This window comes from Simochromis diagramma, unplaced genomic scaffold, assembly GCF_900408965.1.
Source record: "Simochromis diagramma unplaced genomic scaffold, fSimDia1.1 OVJJ01000685.1, whole genome shotgun sequence".
Lineage (NCBI taxonomy): Eukaryota > Metazoa > Chordata > Actinopteri > Cichliformes > Cichlidae > Simochromis > Simochromis diagramma.
In genome coordinates, this window is record NW_024387477.1 from 13,782,302 (window position 1) to 13,800,858 (window position 18,557).

Genomic DNA, 18,557 nt, shown 5'->3' on the forward strand with positions numbered 1-18,557 from the left:
TGAAAACTTTGATGAAAGCATGTATTCATTCATTTGTTCATATATATATGAACCTGTGAAACTTCCAATAACATTGTGAATGTTTTATTTCACAATAAAAGCCTCTGCATGAAAAGTTCATACACATACAGTCGTGTGAAAACGCGCTTACCACCTGCCTGATTTCCAGGGTTTTTTTTTGTATATTTGTCTTGGTTAAATGTTTCAGTTATTATTAATGAGGAAAAAATCCAAACAAAAACGTAAACAAATAAACAATGAGAGTGTAGTGGCAGTTATTTCAATATATAGAAAAAGCATATCATATGAATGTGGAGGGAATGTCTACTAATTAATATTAGGGAAATGTGTATAAATAGTAGAATGTTCCGATGGATTAAGGATTTCTTAACAGACAGACAAATAAAAGTAAGGGAGGGGAGGGTTTAGCAGAAAATTGAACGCCACAAAGGAGCATTGTGAGCAGACTGTGTTTTTAATGTTGCTAAATTATTTATTTAAGGATGTAGAGGGTGGAATCGGGTTATCACTTTTTGCAGATAATGGGGGAATGTGGAGAAGAGGAAGAAATTTAAAATTTATTATACAGACGCTACGGGGAGCAGAAGTGGAAAAGTGATCGCATAATTGGGGGGTTTAAATATTCGTTTGATAAGACTAAGACAATGTTTTTTACAAGGAAAAGCATTAGGAAAAGCATAGTGATGAAATTAAGCTCACACTATATGGGTAAGAGTTAGAAAGGGTAAAACAATTTGAGTTTTGTGGGTTGTAGTGTGATGAAAGGATGACATGGGATGCACATATTCAAAAGATGGTGGATAAATGCAAAAATGTGTTAAATATAATGAGGTGCTTAGTTAAAAGTGACAGGGGAACAGGCAGAACTTCCTTGAAAGCCATATACGCTGAATTAATCGGGGCATAATAAGGCAGAAAATAAAGGAAAAGTGGCACAAACAATGGGACAGATGAGAACATAGAACAGGTTTTAGTGCATTGTGTATTGAAATATGAATCCAAAATCAAATAGCACAAATCTCAGACATGAAAAAGTCCCATATTTCCAAAAAACACAAAAGACCCCCACCAATTTTTTAAGAATAGAGTCATGTCTTCTCAAGAAACACTTTCACTTCTTAAGGGTGCAACAAAGTCATCTCCACAGGCAAAACAAACGGGGAGTCCCACATCCTCCTGTATACAGGCAAGAGCGCTAGTGCAACAGTCTAGGATATGGCTCTATCACAACTTTTTAAAGTATACAGTCCCCCTTCACAGCAACAGCCACAACAGACAGGTTTTACACAAAGAAAATGTCAAATACCCAATAATCCATACTAGGAGCATGCAATTAGCCAGAGAGAGTTTAAAGAACTGTCTTTAAACAGGAGGCGACCCTGAGGCTTAGCAATACTGGGTGAAATCCAAATGCTTATAACTGCAGTGTCACCAGACGATCTCTCTATTCTCTAATATTGTTTTACTACGCTAAACATCTTAGTGTCCGGATGCCACTAGGAAAGTGTATTATGCTAAATGTGTTACTGTTATGAACAACAACCCATATGAAAACTTTGATGAAAGCATGTATTCATTCATTTGTTCATATGTATGAACCCGTGAAGCTTCTAATAACATTCACTATTAATTAATATTCACTATATTGTGTTTATGTGCAGTGTTTGTAGTGGAACTAGCGTTACTTTTAATTTGAAATGACTACATCAAATTGCAAACAGTGATTTAGTTTTGGTTTGACTTTTCATTACAAAAACAAAGACAGCTTCTTTGTTAGCACTCATGATGATTGTGTTCTCAGGCTGAGTGGTGAGTATTTTTTTACTCTGTTTTCAGTTTGTTGAGCTGAAAAAGATCTTGTTACGATATCTTCCTGTAAACACTTACAGGGTTTACAGGAAGAACCCCCAAAAGGTCATTTTTTTTGTAAGGGACCTTTGAGTCTATCACCATCGCTGACCGATGTCAGGGAAAGTCCCATATCCTTCTGACCATTTACTACAAATGATGCTCTTGTATTCACTTTTACTTTTGGTTTTCATTTCAGAAAGCTACATAAACCCATGCCATACAAATCTTAATCTTTGTGTTTTATTCGTGAAAAGGGGCTATAAAGAAACAGAAACTTCAACTGAATTCACAAGAATTGTTTAATTTATTGCAGCCTTCACATAAATCACCATGAAAATTAAACTAAACACAGAAACAAGAAACTGAAAGTGTTGCTGTTCATGAGCTACAGAGAGTCCCAGCAGTGTTTGCATGACAAGAGGTGTCCCTCCACAGATAACAGCAGCTCCACTGGAAGCCACAGTTTTTCCATATGGAGATGCTGTTACAGCTGGTGAGACCCAGAGAAAAACACAGCTGAGAGCACCAAGCCAGACCACGGCATTGGATGTACACTCATTCTGCTGGCATCTTCTATTTAAGTGTTTTTCCTGTCGTATATTCAGTTGGCAAAACTGAATATAACCAAAACTTACCTTAAACAACTCCTCTGGGCTTTCCTATTTTTGTGGGGCCACCACTACAGTCTGTATTGTTCGTACTCTTGATCAGCCAGACAAGCATTTCAGAGTACTGCAAACTGGAAGGGGGCGGCAGCATCATGGTCCACTTTTAAATCATATGAATTAATGCTGCCCTCTTTTGGTCATCTGTTTCTGACTACATGAACTTGAATCATTTTTATTACACATGATACTTCAGCTTTCATGTCACAATACCACCCACACCCAATAAAGACTTAGTATCATCCACTATTTTATCTTCTAATCTTGGCTTTTACTGCCTCTAAGATTACATGTGTCCCTTCTGACGCCAATAAAAATCAGGCTCATTCCCTCCAAGAACACGTGCTCCTAGAAGTTAACAATGGTTCCAGTAACCCTAGTAAAAAATAAATAGATCTATTGCGCTATTTCTTTTTATATTAGGTGTTGAAAGGATCTTTAACACAAGTGGTAAACAGGAACGAGCATCATTTTCTTGTGTGTAGCTCATCTTCTTCCCAGAATCTCACTGAATATCCTCGGTGAAATTTGACCTTTAATCCTCTCCTTCTGTAAAAAGAAGAAAAAAACCTCAGAGAACCATAAAACAATATAAGGGCAGCCTGGAGAGAACTTCACCCCATTGTCTCCTTCGACTTTGGCCGCCCTGCTATATATTGTTAACAGATAATTCCATTATGAAGGGTCATTAGCGTCTTCAGATAATGTGCACCATGAGGCCGAGCACGGAAACTAGAATGAACTCGGTCTGGACAGAGAAAGGTGACGTCAGGAAATCAAATACCACATATTAAACCAACATTTTTAATGCTGGGAAAATCCTCACGCTTATCATCTCAGAGTTAGAACCTGCAGAAACTGAAATGTATTCATACTATAATCATTTTTATCTGAATAGGTACAATATCGTCTTTGTTACCGAAATGACACCAAACATCTTTGTAAATTACACACATGTTCGCACAGAACGTGTTTGCTTTTGAAGGCACTTGAATTCATTATAAATGAATCATCTAATTTCCTTAAAAGATCCTCTGTGATCAACTGTTCTCATTTTAACATATATACAAATACATATTACAGGGTTTGTCCTGCAGTGTGCAAGTAGATTAGATGCATGGTGAAATAAACTGGCCTTGTTAATCTCTTGAGTTAGTTTGCTTTCTAGAACGTAAAAGAAAAGTTAATACTTACCCAGTAAAAGCTGCAGGCAAAGCTTCTTCAGTTATTAATTGTAAAAGGAAAAAACAAGACAAGTAAAACCCAGATAAAAAAAGAACAAAATATAAGTGTGAGGGGGAAAAAAGACAAACGAATAAATAGTAAATAAGAGCGTTTTTACAAAAAAGACACCCAGCAGCGAGCGGAGTCTCTGAGTAATGGTAGGCTCGTGAATGAGGGCTGCTTAAGACTACGTGGGGGAGAGAAAAATTAATCATTACACTTACTGTAAATATGTAACAAACCCAACCTGCACATAAAAGTCAGCAAATTGCATTGTGTTTGAACACCCACGGAGACACGCAGATGAGATGAAATCATACATGCAGCAAAGCAGCCAATAAGATCATCCGACCTTCTCATCAGGCCTCCCCCACCCCTAATCATCAGTGGACATAATTCCTCTGCTGACACATTTCACTCTCTCTCTCTCTCTCTCTCACTCACTCTTACTGGGGCGCGGTTTAATAAAATCACCTGATTAAATATCTAAATGGAAAGAACATTATGAGATTACTTTAAAGAAATGATTGATGAATAGTCAAAATCTGGGCCAACTCCATCAAGTTGTACTGTTTATTCTGGTCTTGGATATCTATAAAAATCCAAATCTGGACTGGACTTTTGAAGTGACTGCAAGATGATATATGATTTTTTTTTTCAAACGATTTGTAAATTATAGACAGTAATAAGACCTTATGTATCCCCCAAAACACAAACCGTTTAAAAATGACCCAGATTTGAAGGCGTTTCTATTAACAGTGTTACTTTACGGTGTTGTTTTGAAGATGACTTTTGAAGACAAAGAGTGTTTGCCTGAAACAAATTTGTAAAGTGCATTTGGCTCAAGCTCAAAGTGAGTGATTCCTGCAAACAGTTCATTCCTGCATGTATCTTTGGTCAAAGTGTGAGAACAATAATTGTAAATGAGTTACAAAGGGAGAGCCTCTTCGTCTTCCTCCAAGCCAGTTAGATGCATTTATAAATAGTTCTTAAATAGCACATCTAAACCAGTAACACACTCAATGTGTTTCCTGATCTCACTGACTTTGACGGGAATTTGGTTTAACACCCTATTTCACACCAAATTATATTCTTTAAAACCATAAATAGACGTAGTGAAGTAATGATTTAATATTCACTTAATCTTTATTTCAGAGGTAAACACCTTGATTTATATACTTTATCCTACTCAGGCCACATCAGTAATAATAGTAGAATTAAAATCCTGCTTCGAACAGAGTATTTCTACACTCTGACCTAGGGCACTACTTTCACCAATCTATACTATTTCACCAGTGATTTAAAGCAACTGGTGTAAGAATGTTTTTTTTTTTCCTTAAAAAAGATATTTGATTTAGTTCCTGTAGATATTTTGCATTGTGTATCATTTGACATCGTTTTAGTACCCCGGTATTGATATGCTGTCGCAGAGGTGATGAATAGATGGGGTCAGGTGAACCCTGCAGTAGCTTACGTGTTACTGTTCATTATTTGCATGTTAGGGAGGCTTATTCATTCATTTGAAGTATAACTCAGTAGACGCTCAAGGTGTATAAACGTGAAGATAGCGTCGTCAAAGTGTCCCCAGTAAGTGGAGGATCTGTATGTTGTTTGTTTTTTAAACAAATCTTAAGACTTCAAAAATCGTTCTTTCTAATAAGCGTGAATTTCGCGTTGTTCTTTTTGACTCGTGTGGGCTTCCTTACTGGTGAAGCGGTGTTGTCCGATGTGTGAGTAGCTAACTATCCCTACCTTCACTGGGTATATTAGCTCATATTTCCTCCGTACATAAATAAACTGGCACGTCAGTTTGCATTTAGCTCAAGTATACAAACTAACATTAACGGCACAAGTGATGAAGAGCTTATCGGAGTTCCTAATTGTTTCTAAGCGTGCTAGCCAGCGAGGCTTCCCAGTTAGCTTTCGCAATTTGAACGTTAGCCACATTAAAGCTAATTTTAGCTCTCATCACGATGGTATTTATTATATCAAATAACTGCATATGTGTAGCGGGAATAAATTTGTGTTTTGGTAAGCTGCTAGTAAAGGAATCGTTTATTTATATTCACGCAGTGTTATATTCGGACAATAGTGGTCAGTGTAGCTGCTTTAGTCAGCTAAAATAAAGTCATGAGCTCTTGCACTAACTTTAGTTTGGTTAGAAGTCATTTGGGTTCTTTTCATCATCAGATGAAAGCATTGTACCAGTACGTTAGACGATGAACTCCTCGTTAACGTTCCTGTATTGTTTCAGGTCAAAATGGCAGAGCTAACAACACTCGAGAGTCTGCTGGAGATGGGGTTTGATCGAAACAGAGCGTGAGTGATGCCTGATGCACACATTTTTTTATTGGTTTATTTGGATTTCAGGTTTGAAGCTGATTTCAAGGAAATGAAACTGTGTCTACATTATCTATCATATTATCATAATCTGTCTTTAGAGAGAAGGCAGTGGCCAACACAGGGAACCAGGGAATTGAGCAAGCCATGGATTGGTGAGTTTAGCACTCAGAATAACAACACACTACGGTACTTTGAAACCTCCCACATTAACATTTTCCCTCTGTCATCACTTAACTTGGTGCCACAGTCCAGCTCCACACGCCAGTTTCCCTCATAAAACTATCCAGTGGTTTTCATTTCCCAATGTAAACATGATTGTGGTGATCGGATAAGTGACTGTTGTTTTTTCAGTTTAAGAAATATTGATTAACTTTGTAGTGTTGTCTCAAAAAGTGAATTAGAAATGCTTGTGTGTGCCTTCATCTCCTCTCACTTGGATTGGACTGTTTTCTTGTCGGACTAAAACATTTATTAATCGCATCTAATCTGTGCAAGATGCTACTGTGAGGCTTTTAACTCATTATAAACTTTCTCATATCACCATATTTTTAAAGCTTTCACACTGACTTCCTGTCAGGATTAGCTTTCAGTTAAAAATCTTGGTTCTCACTTTTATGGCTTTATGGGGTGCAGCCCCCTCCTAGATAGTCTCCCTGCTACTACTCCAGTCCTATTCTTCAAACCAAGTTCTTAGACCTGTTTGTGGTTCCTCATACCCGCCTGAAAACTAACATTCCAAAACTTTGGAATAGCTTGTCACACACTCTTTGCACCCTTGACTTTGTGGTATTCTTTAAAAGGCAGTTTAAAACTAATCTTTTCAGATTTTGTGGGGTTTTTTTTACTTTGTTTGTGTGTGTCCATTTTGACTTGAAATAGGGTGTTTAAAAATGTTATCTAGACCTCTGTAAAGCTCTTTGTGGCTGTTGGAAAGTAATACATTTTGCTTACGCACTCTCCTCAGGCTAATGGAACACGAAAATGACCCAGACATCGATGAGCCCTATGTGCCGCCAGCGGGCAACATCCTGGGAGGAGAAGCACAGAGCCAGCCCAGCACAGCAGACAGCTCTGAAGGTCAGGAGGGGCAGGAAAGTTTTGAAGGTATGTCATTAAAGGGGCAGGAAAGAAAAGTCACCCACAGATTTTCAGTGTGATTGAATATACCACTAGACAACCTAAATGTATCTACTCTTAAGGACTTTACACACTGGACGTGTAAAATCCGTGTGAATGTTTCATGTGTTAAAAAAATTTTTTTGACTTGATTTGGATCCAAATAAATAGATCTGACCAATCAGACCGCCACATTTGCAGTAAGTGTGGTCATACTGAATGTGTGCACCTGTGCTGTATATCCAAAAGGAAATGGTAAAATTACACTATTTTGCCTTTGATAGCTATACCAGTCAATCGTGTGTGTATAGATATATATATATATGTATATGTATATATATATATGTGTATGTTAGGGGTGCAACGATACACAAAGTTCACGGTTTGGTTCGGTTCGATACTTTGGTGTCACGGTTCGATATTTTTTCGATACAAAAAAAATGTTCATGCCTTTTTAATTTGTCATTTATTAAAATTATAAATATATATTTTAACTCAAAAGTACAGTTTTTAAATTTAATGTTGCTGAAACAAAAGTAATTAAAAAAATAAATATATCTCAGGGCTCTCAAAATTTCAAAATCCCTGGTAGCCCTTCGGGCAGGGACTCTTCAGTTTTTGGTAGCCCAAAATAAATTTAAGTAGCCCGAATAAAAAAGAGAGCAATTTTTTGATTGATGTTTTGTTTCCTTTACAATATTATACTTTAGGAAACAAAACATTAATCAAAAAATTGTTGAAACACAAATTACAACATTGTATAAAAATTACAATCATCAACTCAAATACTTGGTTCTAATTGAACAGAAATTTCTATGAACTTGTAAGAACTGTGTAGGACAAGAATCAGTCTGTGTCAGATCCTGAATTTGAAATTTCCACTGAAGTCACAGGTAGGAGGCAAGTGGAACCAAGATCTAGGCCATTTGCTTTTTGAAGTTTGCAAAGACTGCTACATTGTGCCAGTGGTAGTTCACTCTTTGCAACATAGTACGCTGTTCTAAACGGATTTTTCAGGTTTATTTTTAGTATGTTATTTGCAATTGGTGTTTGTTCTGGGAAAGATATTGCAGACTGAGCAATAATGTGTTTCTTGCATTTCTCATGGGTTCTAATGGGGGCCTTTCTTAAAATGACTGGTCCCAGTAACAAAGGCGCTTGTCGACTCAGAAATCGAGAGAAAACCAACAACACACCCGGCAGAACATTATGTTATTTACACGGGTGCACATACAGTGGGGCAAAACAGTATTTAGTCAGCCACCGATTGTGCAAGTTCCCCCACTTAAAATGATGACAGAGGTCAGTAATTTGCACCAGAGGTACACTTCAACTGTGAGAGACAGAATGTGAAAAAAAAATCCATGAATTCACATGGTAGGATTTGTAAAGAATTTATTCGTAAATTAGGGTGGAAAATAAGTATTTGGTCACCTCAAACAAGGAAAATCTCTGGCTCTCACAGACCTGTAACATCTTCTGTAAGAAGCTTTTCTGTCCCCCACTCGTTACCTGTATGAATGGCACCTGTTTGAACTCATCATCTGTATAAAAGACACCTGTCCACAGCCTCAAACAGTCAGACTCCAAACTCCGCCATGGCCAAGACCAAAGAGCTTTCGAAGGACACCAGGAAAAGTATTGTAGACCTGCACCAGACTGGGAAGAGTGAATCTACAATAGGCAAGCAGCTTGGTGTGAAAAAATCAACTGTGGGAGCAATCATCAGAAAATGGAAGACATACAAGACCACTGATAATCTCCCTCGATCTGGGGCTCCACGCAAGATCTCATCCCGTGGGGTCAAAATGATCATGAGAACGGTGAGCAAAGATCCCAGAACCACACGGGGGGACCTGGTGAATGACCTGCAGAGAGCTGGGACCAAAGTAACAAAGGTCACCATCAGTAACACACTACAACGGCAGGGAATCAAATCCCGCAGTGCCAGACGTGTTCCGCTGCTGAAGCCAGTGCACGTCCAGGCCCGTCTGAAGTTTGCCAGAGAGCACATGGATGATACAGCAGAGGATTGGGAGAATGTCATGTGGTCAGATGAAACCAAAGTAGAACTTTTTGGTATAAACTCAACTCGTCGTGTTTGGAGGAGGAAGAATATATAGTTGCATCCCAAGAACACCATACCTACTGTGAAGCATGGGGGTGGAAACATCATGCTATGGGGCTGTTTTTCTGCCAAGGGGACAGGACGACTGATCCGTGTTAAGGACAGAATGAATGGGGCCATGTATCGTGAGATTTTGAGCCAAAACCTCCTTCCATCAGTGAGAACTTTGAAGATGAAACGAGGCTGGGTCTTCCAACATGACAATGATCCAAAACACACCGCCCGGGCAACAAAGGAGTGGCTCCGTAAGAAGCATTTGAAAGTCCTGGAGTGGCCTAGCCAGTCTCCAGACCTCAACCCCATAGAAAATCTGTGGCGGGAGTTGAAAGTCTGTGTTGCTCGGCGACAGCCCCAAAACATCACTGCTCTCGAGAAGATCTGCATGGAGGAATGGGCCAAAATACCAGCTACTGTGTGTGCAAACCTGGTAAAGACCTATAGTAAACGTTTGACCTCTGTTATTGCCAACAAAGGTTATGTTACAAAGTATTGAGTTGTATTTTTGTTATTGACCAAATACTTATTTTCCACCCTGATTTACGAATAAATTCTTTACAAATCCTACCATGTGGATTCATGGATTTTTTTTTTCACATTCTGTCTCTCACAGTTGAAGTGTACCTCTGGTGCAAATTACTGACCTCTGTCATCATTTTAGGTGGGGGAACTTGCACAATCGGTGGCTGACTAAATACTTTTTTGCAGCACTGTAAGTGGTCCGCATGTGCGCATTCGCTGTCAAAATAAAAGACGCGCACTAGATAAGAAGTTGCAACGCGCGTTTGCGTCCATATAAAAGGCAGTGTTTTTGTCCACTAGAGTGGGATTTTCACGGCACATTCCGCACCACATCTCTGTGCGTTCATCATTTGCAATCACTTTTCCGAGAATACGCGCTTCTTTTGTGGTTCGGACTCCTTCTGACATTTGTTTGGAGGTGGAGGAACACCAAAGTAATTGCTTAAAGGAGCTTCTTCGACATCTTTAAGAGTTCTAAACAAATGTCTGTCCTCCTCCAGAAAATCTTATGTATGCAAACACGCGTTGCAACTTCATATCTTGTGCGCGTTTTTTTTATTTTTTTTATTTTGACAGCGAATGCGCACCTGCGGACCACTTATGTGCAGCCCCGGTTATATAGCTCATCATATTGCAGCCACAGAAATTCTTTTGTCCATGAAACCATAAAGCTGCACTTTCTTTTTGCCTTATAGTCTGATTTGTCATAACTTTTCCGTTTTGTGGTAAGCTTTTCTTTGGCTGTCACTTCTTCACCCTGACCTGTCTTATTTGGCTCAGCAGAACTAAAATATATATCCTGCTACTTTTACACACACACACACACACACACACACACACACACACACACACACATAACGGTCAGCGATTCTCTGCGCGATCAACCCCTCACATGTTTAAGCTTGCTGCGGGAGATTTCACAGGTCATGTTTGCATAGTAAGCTAACGATTGATAAGACGATGTCAGAGGATTTGGTGTGCAAATTATCATCACTCACCAATCAGTGCTGTCGCTCTCTATACACAGTTCGCGCGATTGCAAAGTGAAAGCAAAAAACAAGCGCAAATTCAAACGCGATTTCAATATGTCACATATTGACAGTGGCTCACCGATGCCAATGACATAATTACCCAGCTACATTTCCGAAAGAATGCAAAAGCATTGACATATTGTAGGGGTCAGGGCTGTTCGGGGTTCTGTTTGTACAGTTATGTTTTGTGTATGTTGCCATGGTGACGGGTGACGCCCTCTCGCTGCGACAGTGTGTCCTTCCGGGGTCAGAGGGCGCCCTGTGTGTTGTTGTTGCTGTGCGGTTGCCGCGCTGAGCAGTTAGCTAGCGGCAGTGTTCTTCTGCAGATGTCAATAAACGGCTGTGCTCCCTGGCTAGCTCACGGGAAGCAAGACCAAACGATACCTCCGTCTCCTCCTTGTCTGAGCTCGCCACATTGGTGTCAGAAGTGGGATAGCTCACCCTCGCCGTAATGGAGAGAGACATTCAGAGGCTGGAGCAAGCTGTCGAGGAGAACATTCCCCGCTTGGGAAACAGGCGATGGAAGAGAGAGAATGGGAGTGGCCATGTAAGTCCCCCGACGGGTCCCGATGGCGCGAGCGCACCGCGGCGGCTGCCCGTCGCGACAGATGCTAGGGCAATGCTTCATGGGCTACCTCTGTCGACCCACACGCCGAGCCCCCAACCGCGAGCAGTCATGCCTACCACGCCAATTAAGGCACCTGGACATTTGCAGGACTTTGTGTGGGGTAATGGGGTCGTCGGGGACGACTGACCCCTTGGGTGGGGGCTATGTAGCGGGTCAGGGCTGTTCGGGGTTCTGTTTGTACAGTTATGTTTTGTTTATGTTGCCATAGTGACGGGTGACGCCCTCTCGCTGCGACAGTGTGTCCTTCCGGGGTCAGAGGGCGCCCTGTGTGTTGTTGTTGCTGTGCGGTTGCCGCGCTGAGCAGTTAGCTAGCGGCAGTGTTCTTCTACAGATGTCAATAAACGGCTGTGCTCCCTGGCTAGCTCACGGGAAGCAAGACCAAACGATACCTCCGTCTCCTTGTCTGAGCTCGCCACAATATATTTTTCTTTCCTACAATAGCCCGACGGGCAGGGCAGAGATAGATTTTGGTAGCCCGACTGGAAAAATCGCTAGCCCCGGGACGTCGGGCTAGCGATTTTGCAAGCCCTGTATGTGATTGAGGAATCACTCATCTTTGGAAAAGAGAGTTTATTACAGAGAAATGGCTCTTTCCAAAATAAAAGCTATACTATACGCTTCTTCTGGGCTATATTCTCAGCAGCATATTGTAGCGGGTCAGGGCTGTTCGGGGTTCTGTTTGTACAGTTATGTTTTGTTTATGTTGCCATAGTGACGGGTGACGCCCTCTCGCTGCGACGGTGTGTCCTTCCGGGGTCAGAGGGCGCCCTGTGTGTTGTTGTTGTTGCTGTGCTGTTGCCGCGCTGAGCAGTTAGCTAGCAGCAGTGTTCTTCTGCAGATGTCAATAAACGGCTGTGCTCCCTGGCTAGCTCACGGGAAGCGAGACCAAACGATACCTCAGTCTCCTCCTTGTCTGAGCTCGCCACATTGGTGTCAGAAGTGGGATGATGGTGGCACCCCATGTTCTGACCCGAGTGACTTTTCCCCCGCCGGTCGTGACCGGTCGGTGCGCCAAAAGAAGGCACCTGGACATTTGCAGGACTTTGTGTGGGGTAATGGGGTCGTCGGGGACGACTGACCCCTTAGGTGGGGGCTATGTAGCGGGTCAGGGCTGTTCGGGGTTCTGTTTGTACAGTTATGTTTTGTTTATGTTGCCATAGTGACGGGTGACGCCCTCTCGCTGCAACGGTGTGTCCTTCCGGGGTCAGAGGGCGCCCTGTGTGTTGTTGTTGTTGCTGTGCTGTTGCCGCGCTGAGCAGTTAGCTAGCGGCAGTGTTCTTCTGCAGATGTCAATAAACGGCTGTGCTCCCTGGCTAGCTCACGGGAAGCAAGACCAAACGATACCTCAGTCTCCTCCTTGTCTGAGCTTGCCACAATATTAAACATATTAGGTCCCCATAAGGAGAATCATGTGCTAACGGCTGTCTAAATGACTCGGGTAAAGTTTGTACCATGCATGTTTGTTGTTTTTGTCTGCTTCCACTTGTCTTTGCACTAGGATGATGTCTGTGTAAATGTGCAGTCATATTCGTTGTGTTCCCACTAGTGCTGTCAGCGTTAATCTCGTTGAAATGACGTTAACGCCACAACAAGGCAAATCTCCGTTAACGAGCTACCCCTGATCGCCCAGTGCGTGGGGCTAGACGGCCAACACGTTAACGAGCTAACTGCGCTAACACACTAGTTCCCACCCATGTAATTGAGCATTGCGTGGCACATCCAACATACTGTTTTACTTTAGTCCATGACGCGCTTACCTTCAGGGTCATACGTCACATGAAAACCAAAATAATTCCAAACACCAGATCTGAATGAGGGTGGGGGAGGTTCAATTTGCCATGTTGCAAGGAGAGCTTAACTTCTGTCTCGCTAGCTTGCCCTGCGCTCTTCCTTCTGATGATGCTGTCTGTGTTGAGCGCTCAGTGGATCTGCGCTCGACAGTGCAGCCTAGGCGGAGTAGTCGAACGCAGATTCACTGAGCGCTCAACACAGACAGCATCGTCAGAAGGAAAGTTGATAAAAGAAATTACAAATTTTGTATTGTTCGATACATATGCGTACCGAACCGAAAGCACTGTATCGAACGGTTCAATATCGATACGAGTATCGTTGCACCCCTAGTATATGTGTGTATATATATATATATATATGTATATATATGTATATGTATATATATATGTGTGTGTGTGTGTGTGTGTGTGTGCGCGCGTGCATACAGCTAAATTCAGCTACAGGATAAGCACCCCCAGTAAATCTATCTTATCTAGCTCTTTATCTCAAAAATGTTGTGTCAAGTGGTTGAGTCACTTCCTTGATGTTTCGTTGGTGGTGTTTCGTTGTGGTTCATTGGCACTGCTGTGTTGTTTTAAGGTTTGTGGTATTTGATTTTAGATGGGCCTCTTGTCTTGTTTTGCGTTTGTTAGTAGTCGGAAGTAAGCTGTCAAAGTTTTCACGTTGTCTTGCCTGTTTGCTTCGGCTTCAGGAATAGCAGGTGGAGACATCGGCTACATTGAGACAGAGGACGGCGTCAAACGGCCAATGACAGAAGAGGAGAAAAATGAGCAAGTCAAGAGGTCAGAGGATACTCAAAGTGCATTTTACTGATTAGCAGTGTGCATATTGAATATAGAAGCATGTGTGTAATTTAAGCTGTGTCTGTTTTTCAGGCTCGAGGAGCTGATGCGGGTGAAGCAGGCGGAGAGAAGAGAGCGAGAGCGGGCAGAAGAGGTGGAGAGGGAGAAGCAGCGGAGGAGGCAGGGCCAGGAGCTGCAGCAGATCCGCCAAAAACTGCAGGACGATGAAATGAAAAAAATCGCTGAGCAGCGTCAGAGGGAGAAGATGGAGGACAAAATGGCAAGGTATGTTTTTCAACAACACACATACAGTTAGAGAACGTGATAATTAGGTTTGGAGAAGGATTGCATACCAGAGTACATAGAGTCTAATAACTATTCAGTCAAAAAGACACTTCTTTGGCTTCGCTCCCAAATGTCTGACATTAGAGCAGGGCGATATGACCAAAAATATTTATATGATATACATTTGAAAATTTGCAATAACGATATAACTGATGATATAATTGACACTAGACAAAATACTTTACAACTCCACAACTTTATTAGTGCAAAAAAAAAAATCAATGTATTTTCACTTAAACAAGCAGCTGTTTTTTATGTGCATTAAAGTTATATAAAAATTTAACAGTGCAAATGCAAAATCCTTGCTGACAGTTTAACCAAAAATTGTCCAGTGGAAATTGTCCGACATATCCTCAGCATAACCATGTATAATATCCACAAAACTTAAAAAGAGGTTATACACACACAATACGGTAATATTATGTTGAAGCACAGTACATATCACTCCGCGAGGCTCCTGCCTACGATGGCCGTAATGCTCCGACAGTCCATCAAGCGGTGCAGGTTTCTAGCTTAGCAAAGTCGTACTAAAACATTTGACAGATTTTCGAACGCCGTGTACATAAAATCGTTTCGAGGTCAGTAAACACAACCAGAATTCATACATAAGGCACACGGGATCATAAGGGGCACTGTCGATTTTCAGAAAAATCAAAGGATTGATTTTAAGTGTGCCGTATTTTCCAAAAAACACGGTAATAACGACGGCCCGCTAGCATGCTCTACCAAAAATAGTGCTTTGTTGTGTATCTGACAGAGGAAAGCTAAACCAGTTCCACACCACTGAAGCTGCAGCATTTTTACAAACCAATTCTGGTTCATCTGTTTCATTCAATGATCCGCTTTCGACCTTCTCATTCTCCGTAGCCGCCATGCTTTTTCCGCCATGTGCGCATAAAAACAAAGGCACTGCGCATGTGCGTTTGACCCATATTCTATCGCGATATTTCATTTTCTTATCGTTGCCCAACATTATACCAGTATTACCGTGAACGGTATGATACGGCCCAGCCCTATCTGACATGTTTATTCTCATAAAATCAAACTTTCAGTCTTACAGGCCCAAGACTAGCAAATCCCACCATCTCATATACAGGACTAGCTTGGCTAAAAGGCATTCTGTTACTTTTTAAATAGTATAATGTTACTCTGCCCGATAATTGTCTCCCAGCATAATCTCATGACAGATGGATGGGCCGTAGAAGAGCATCAGCACAGCAACAGGGCTGGTATCTGGTGTCTGTTTGTGTGAGGAGGAGCACAGCCAGAGCCCTACAGAATCAAGTTTAAACGGCTATTCTTGTGCATGTTTCTGACCAGACTGTTGGAAACAGACAACGCAAGGATGACATGAGGGTCCCAGTGATGTTACAGGGATCATAATGTTTGCCACACTCTTTCACGTCTGACACATGTTCTCAATTTGAAGCTTCTTTAATCTGTGGAGAGAATTTGGGTGTTCTCTGGTTAAAAGTCATAAAGCTGCACAGTGCTGGGCTGTGAGCTGATACCACTAACAGATTTCAAGCCCTTGTTTCACCCTCGGAGAAATCATTTTCTGACAGTCTGGTGAGAAACATGCACAAGTAACTTACTGTGGTCACTTCAGCTGAGCACTGGCACACAAAGGAGCAGATAGCAGTCATGCTGTTGATTTTTGTGATGTTTTCCAATGTATTGCAAGCCTAAATACTGTGGATTTATTTATAAAAAAAAGCTAAGTGTTTCACTGTAACTAGTTGTTCCCATGAACCCTTTTTGTTACATTCAATTGTTTTGTTTTGTTTTTATAAAAAGGTAACAAATAACCCAGGAAAATTTTTTATCTCTGCTTTACCTATTGGAAAATGTTCGCATTCATAAAGATTAACTTGTGTTTGATTAAGTAACTTTGTTCCTTTGTTAACTCTGGTTGCTGAGTCATTGTGTTGCTTATCTTTATTACTAACAGGCAAAGGGTTAAAGAGAAGATAGCAAGAGACAGAGAAGAAAGAGCACAAAAGGTACTTTTCAAGTTTATTTTCTATTTCTGTATTCTTCCACTTCTGGTGGAAACAAGAACAACTTGGACTTTTTTTTTCTGTGAAGTTTGGCGGTATTGCACCCTCGAGCACCGCTGCGTCATCCCAGCCTGGCCAGCCCAGTCCGTCTTCACCCACCAGTCAGGGCCCTCCACCCACTAAAAAGGAGTATGATGAATCCAGGATACAGGTACCTAATTCATACTTGGTTTTAAAATTTTACTTTACATGTATGTTAATAAAGTTTGAAGTCTGTGCCCTTTGAAACAGAACGTCACAGGTTTCGATAAATGCATATATAATATGTGCACAGAGTCTTCAGGCCTAACAGGGTGTTTAGAATAAAATGGATGATAAGCAGAGTGTGCTTCAGGGCTTAGGCCTTTAGATGAAAATGAATCCACTAAACTGGTGTTGCGTTGAACTTTAAAATATGTACTTTAATTTTTGCTGCTTCTTCACAGGTCCGTCTGCTGGACGGCTCGACCATCACAACAGTCTTCAAGGCCCAGGAGCCGCTGGCGGCAGTGCGCGTCTATGTGCAGATGAACGGCAACACGCCCGAGGGTCAGGACTTCACGCTGCTGTCACCTTACCCCCGTCACGTCTACACTGAACTGGATATGGAGAAGCCCCTCAAAGAGCTGGGTGAGCTGGGGACAGCATTAGGCTGCCACTTAGCTTAAACTGGATTTGGTATCATCACGTTATAATTTTAATATTTAGTGAAGATTAAAAAAAAAAATCACAAATTGAAATCAGACTTGCTTTGGTTCTGTGTGTTCAGGTTTGGTGCCTTCAGCTGTGCTGGTTGTTGCCAAAAAGTAAGAACAGGAGGATCTGCTCTGTGAGCCTACCTCACCACTTCCACTACATCGACACCAGAGATACCAGAACATGGACTGATCCACAAACAGAGCTGCAGTCTTTTTCATTTCACCCAACAAGCCAGATAACTTAATACAAGCACAGATGTGTAATTCCTCTCGAAATGATGATATGGAGGAAATTGGTTCGACTATCAAAAAGAAAAAGGCTTGATTGAATCCATCCTGTTCTGCGCTGGTTTCACCGGCTGTGGGTTGGTGTGTGCAGTGAGCCTGATAGTGAAGATAGCTGGTTTCTGACAGATACTGCTTCAAGGAACACCACTCATAGTTTCAACACATTAAAGACAAAAATAGAGAACAAACTTGTTGAGTTTTAACTCGATCCATAAAAACACCTGATTCGGAAAGGACCTTAAGTTTAATCCCCACAATCTTCCTGATTTTGTGACAGTTTGCCTTTTCTTTTTTTTATATATAAGTTTAAATATATCGACAGCTATGTCTACCTGGTCACCAAAAATCTACTTAAAATAAAGCTGACTTGGAAAGTTTGTTACTTGTGAGCTTTGTTCATTTAATTCTGCTCATCATCTCCATCCTACTTTATATGTTCCAGTTATCACCAAACAAAAGGTTCAGCTGAAGCTGTGGACGGTGTCATTAGTTTTGTAGGCGTCTCGTTGAACAGATAGAGAAAGACAAATTCCGACCTTGGGATGGGGATAAAGTTTAGAGAAGGGTTGGGCAATTTTCCAGTGAAAGTGTAACATCTCCTGTTATCAGTAGAAGTTTATAAAGAGATAAAAATAACATTTAGCAGAATCAAGTCCAGATTATTGATGCAGCCCTCCACAACGGTCCGACATAAACTTTGGACTTTTAACTGTATTTTCATAAGTTTTATAACTACTGATAAAGCCCTCCCCCATGCTTCAAAGTAATTAAGTAATAAACAAGTGGATGACAGAAAAGTTTGGTTTTTTTTCCTCCACTGTCTACAATTTTTTTTCACAATTTGTAGTTGATGTGTAGTTAAACTTCCTTAGAAAGGAGTTTCTTTGGTCCGGCACACTCAAGATTACCGTGTGTTGTATTTAGCCCGCAGTGCAAAATGAGTTTGAAACCCCCGGTTTAGAGGATCATCTGTTAATCAATATTCAAGGTTAATAGTCCAAAATTCAAATGTAAACCCAAAGTGCTTCAGATTGTCTGGGGATCTGGAGCTTTTTTAATACTTTCTTACAGATTTGCAAAAAATTTGA

General features: G+C 41.1%; 1 protein-coding gene across 3 annotated transcripts; it reads left to right on the forward strand.

Moving 5' to 3' along the window:
* Nucleotides 1-5,268: 5,268 nt before the first annotated feature.
* Nucleotides 5,269-17,847, forward strand: ubxn1 (UBX domain protein 1). Of its 3 annotated transcripts, none has more exons than XM_040015527.1 (10): nt 5,269-5,348; nt 6,016-6,080; nt 6,203-6,256; nt 7,069-7,208; nt 14,009-14,099; nt 14,193-14,384; nt 16,396-16,447; nt 16,533-16,655; nt 16,930-17,113; nt 17,253-17,847. In XM_040015527.1, the coding sequence occupies exons 2-10, from the start codon at nt 6,022-6,024 to the stop codon at nt 17,291-17,293; spliced, it is 936 nt and encodes a 311-aa protein (XP_039871461.1). In that variant the 5' UTR covers nt 5,269-5,348; nt 6,016-6,021; the 3' UTR covers nt 17,294-17,847. The 3 variants fall into 3 exon arrangements, with proteins under 3 accessions (XP_039871461.1, XP_039871459.1, XP_039871460.1); XM_040015525.1 differs by lacking the exon at nt 5,269-5,348 and adding an exon at nt 5,416-5,491; XM_040015526.1 differs by lacking the exon at nt 5,269-5,348 and adding an exon at nt 5,470-5,522.
* Nucleotides 17,848-18,557: the final 710 nt, after the last annotated feature.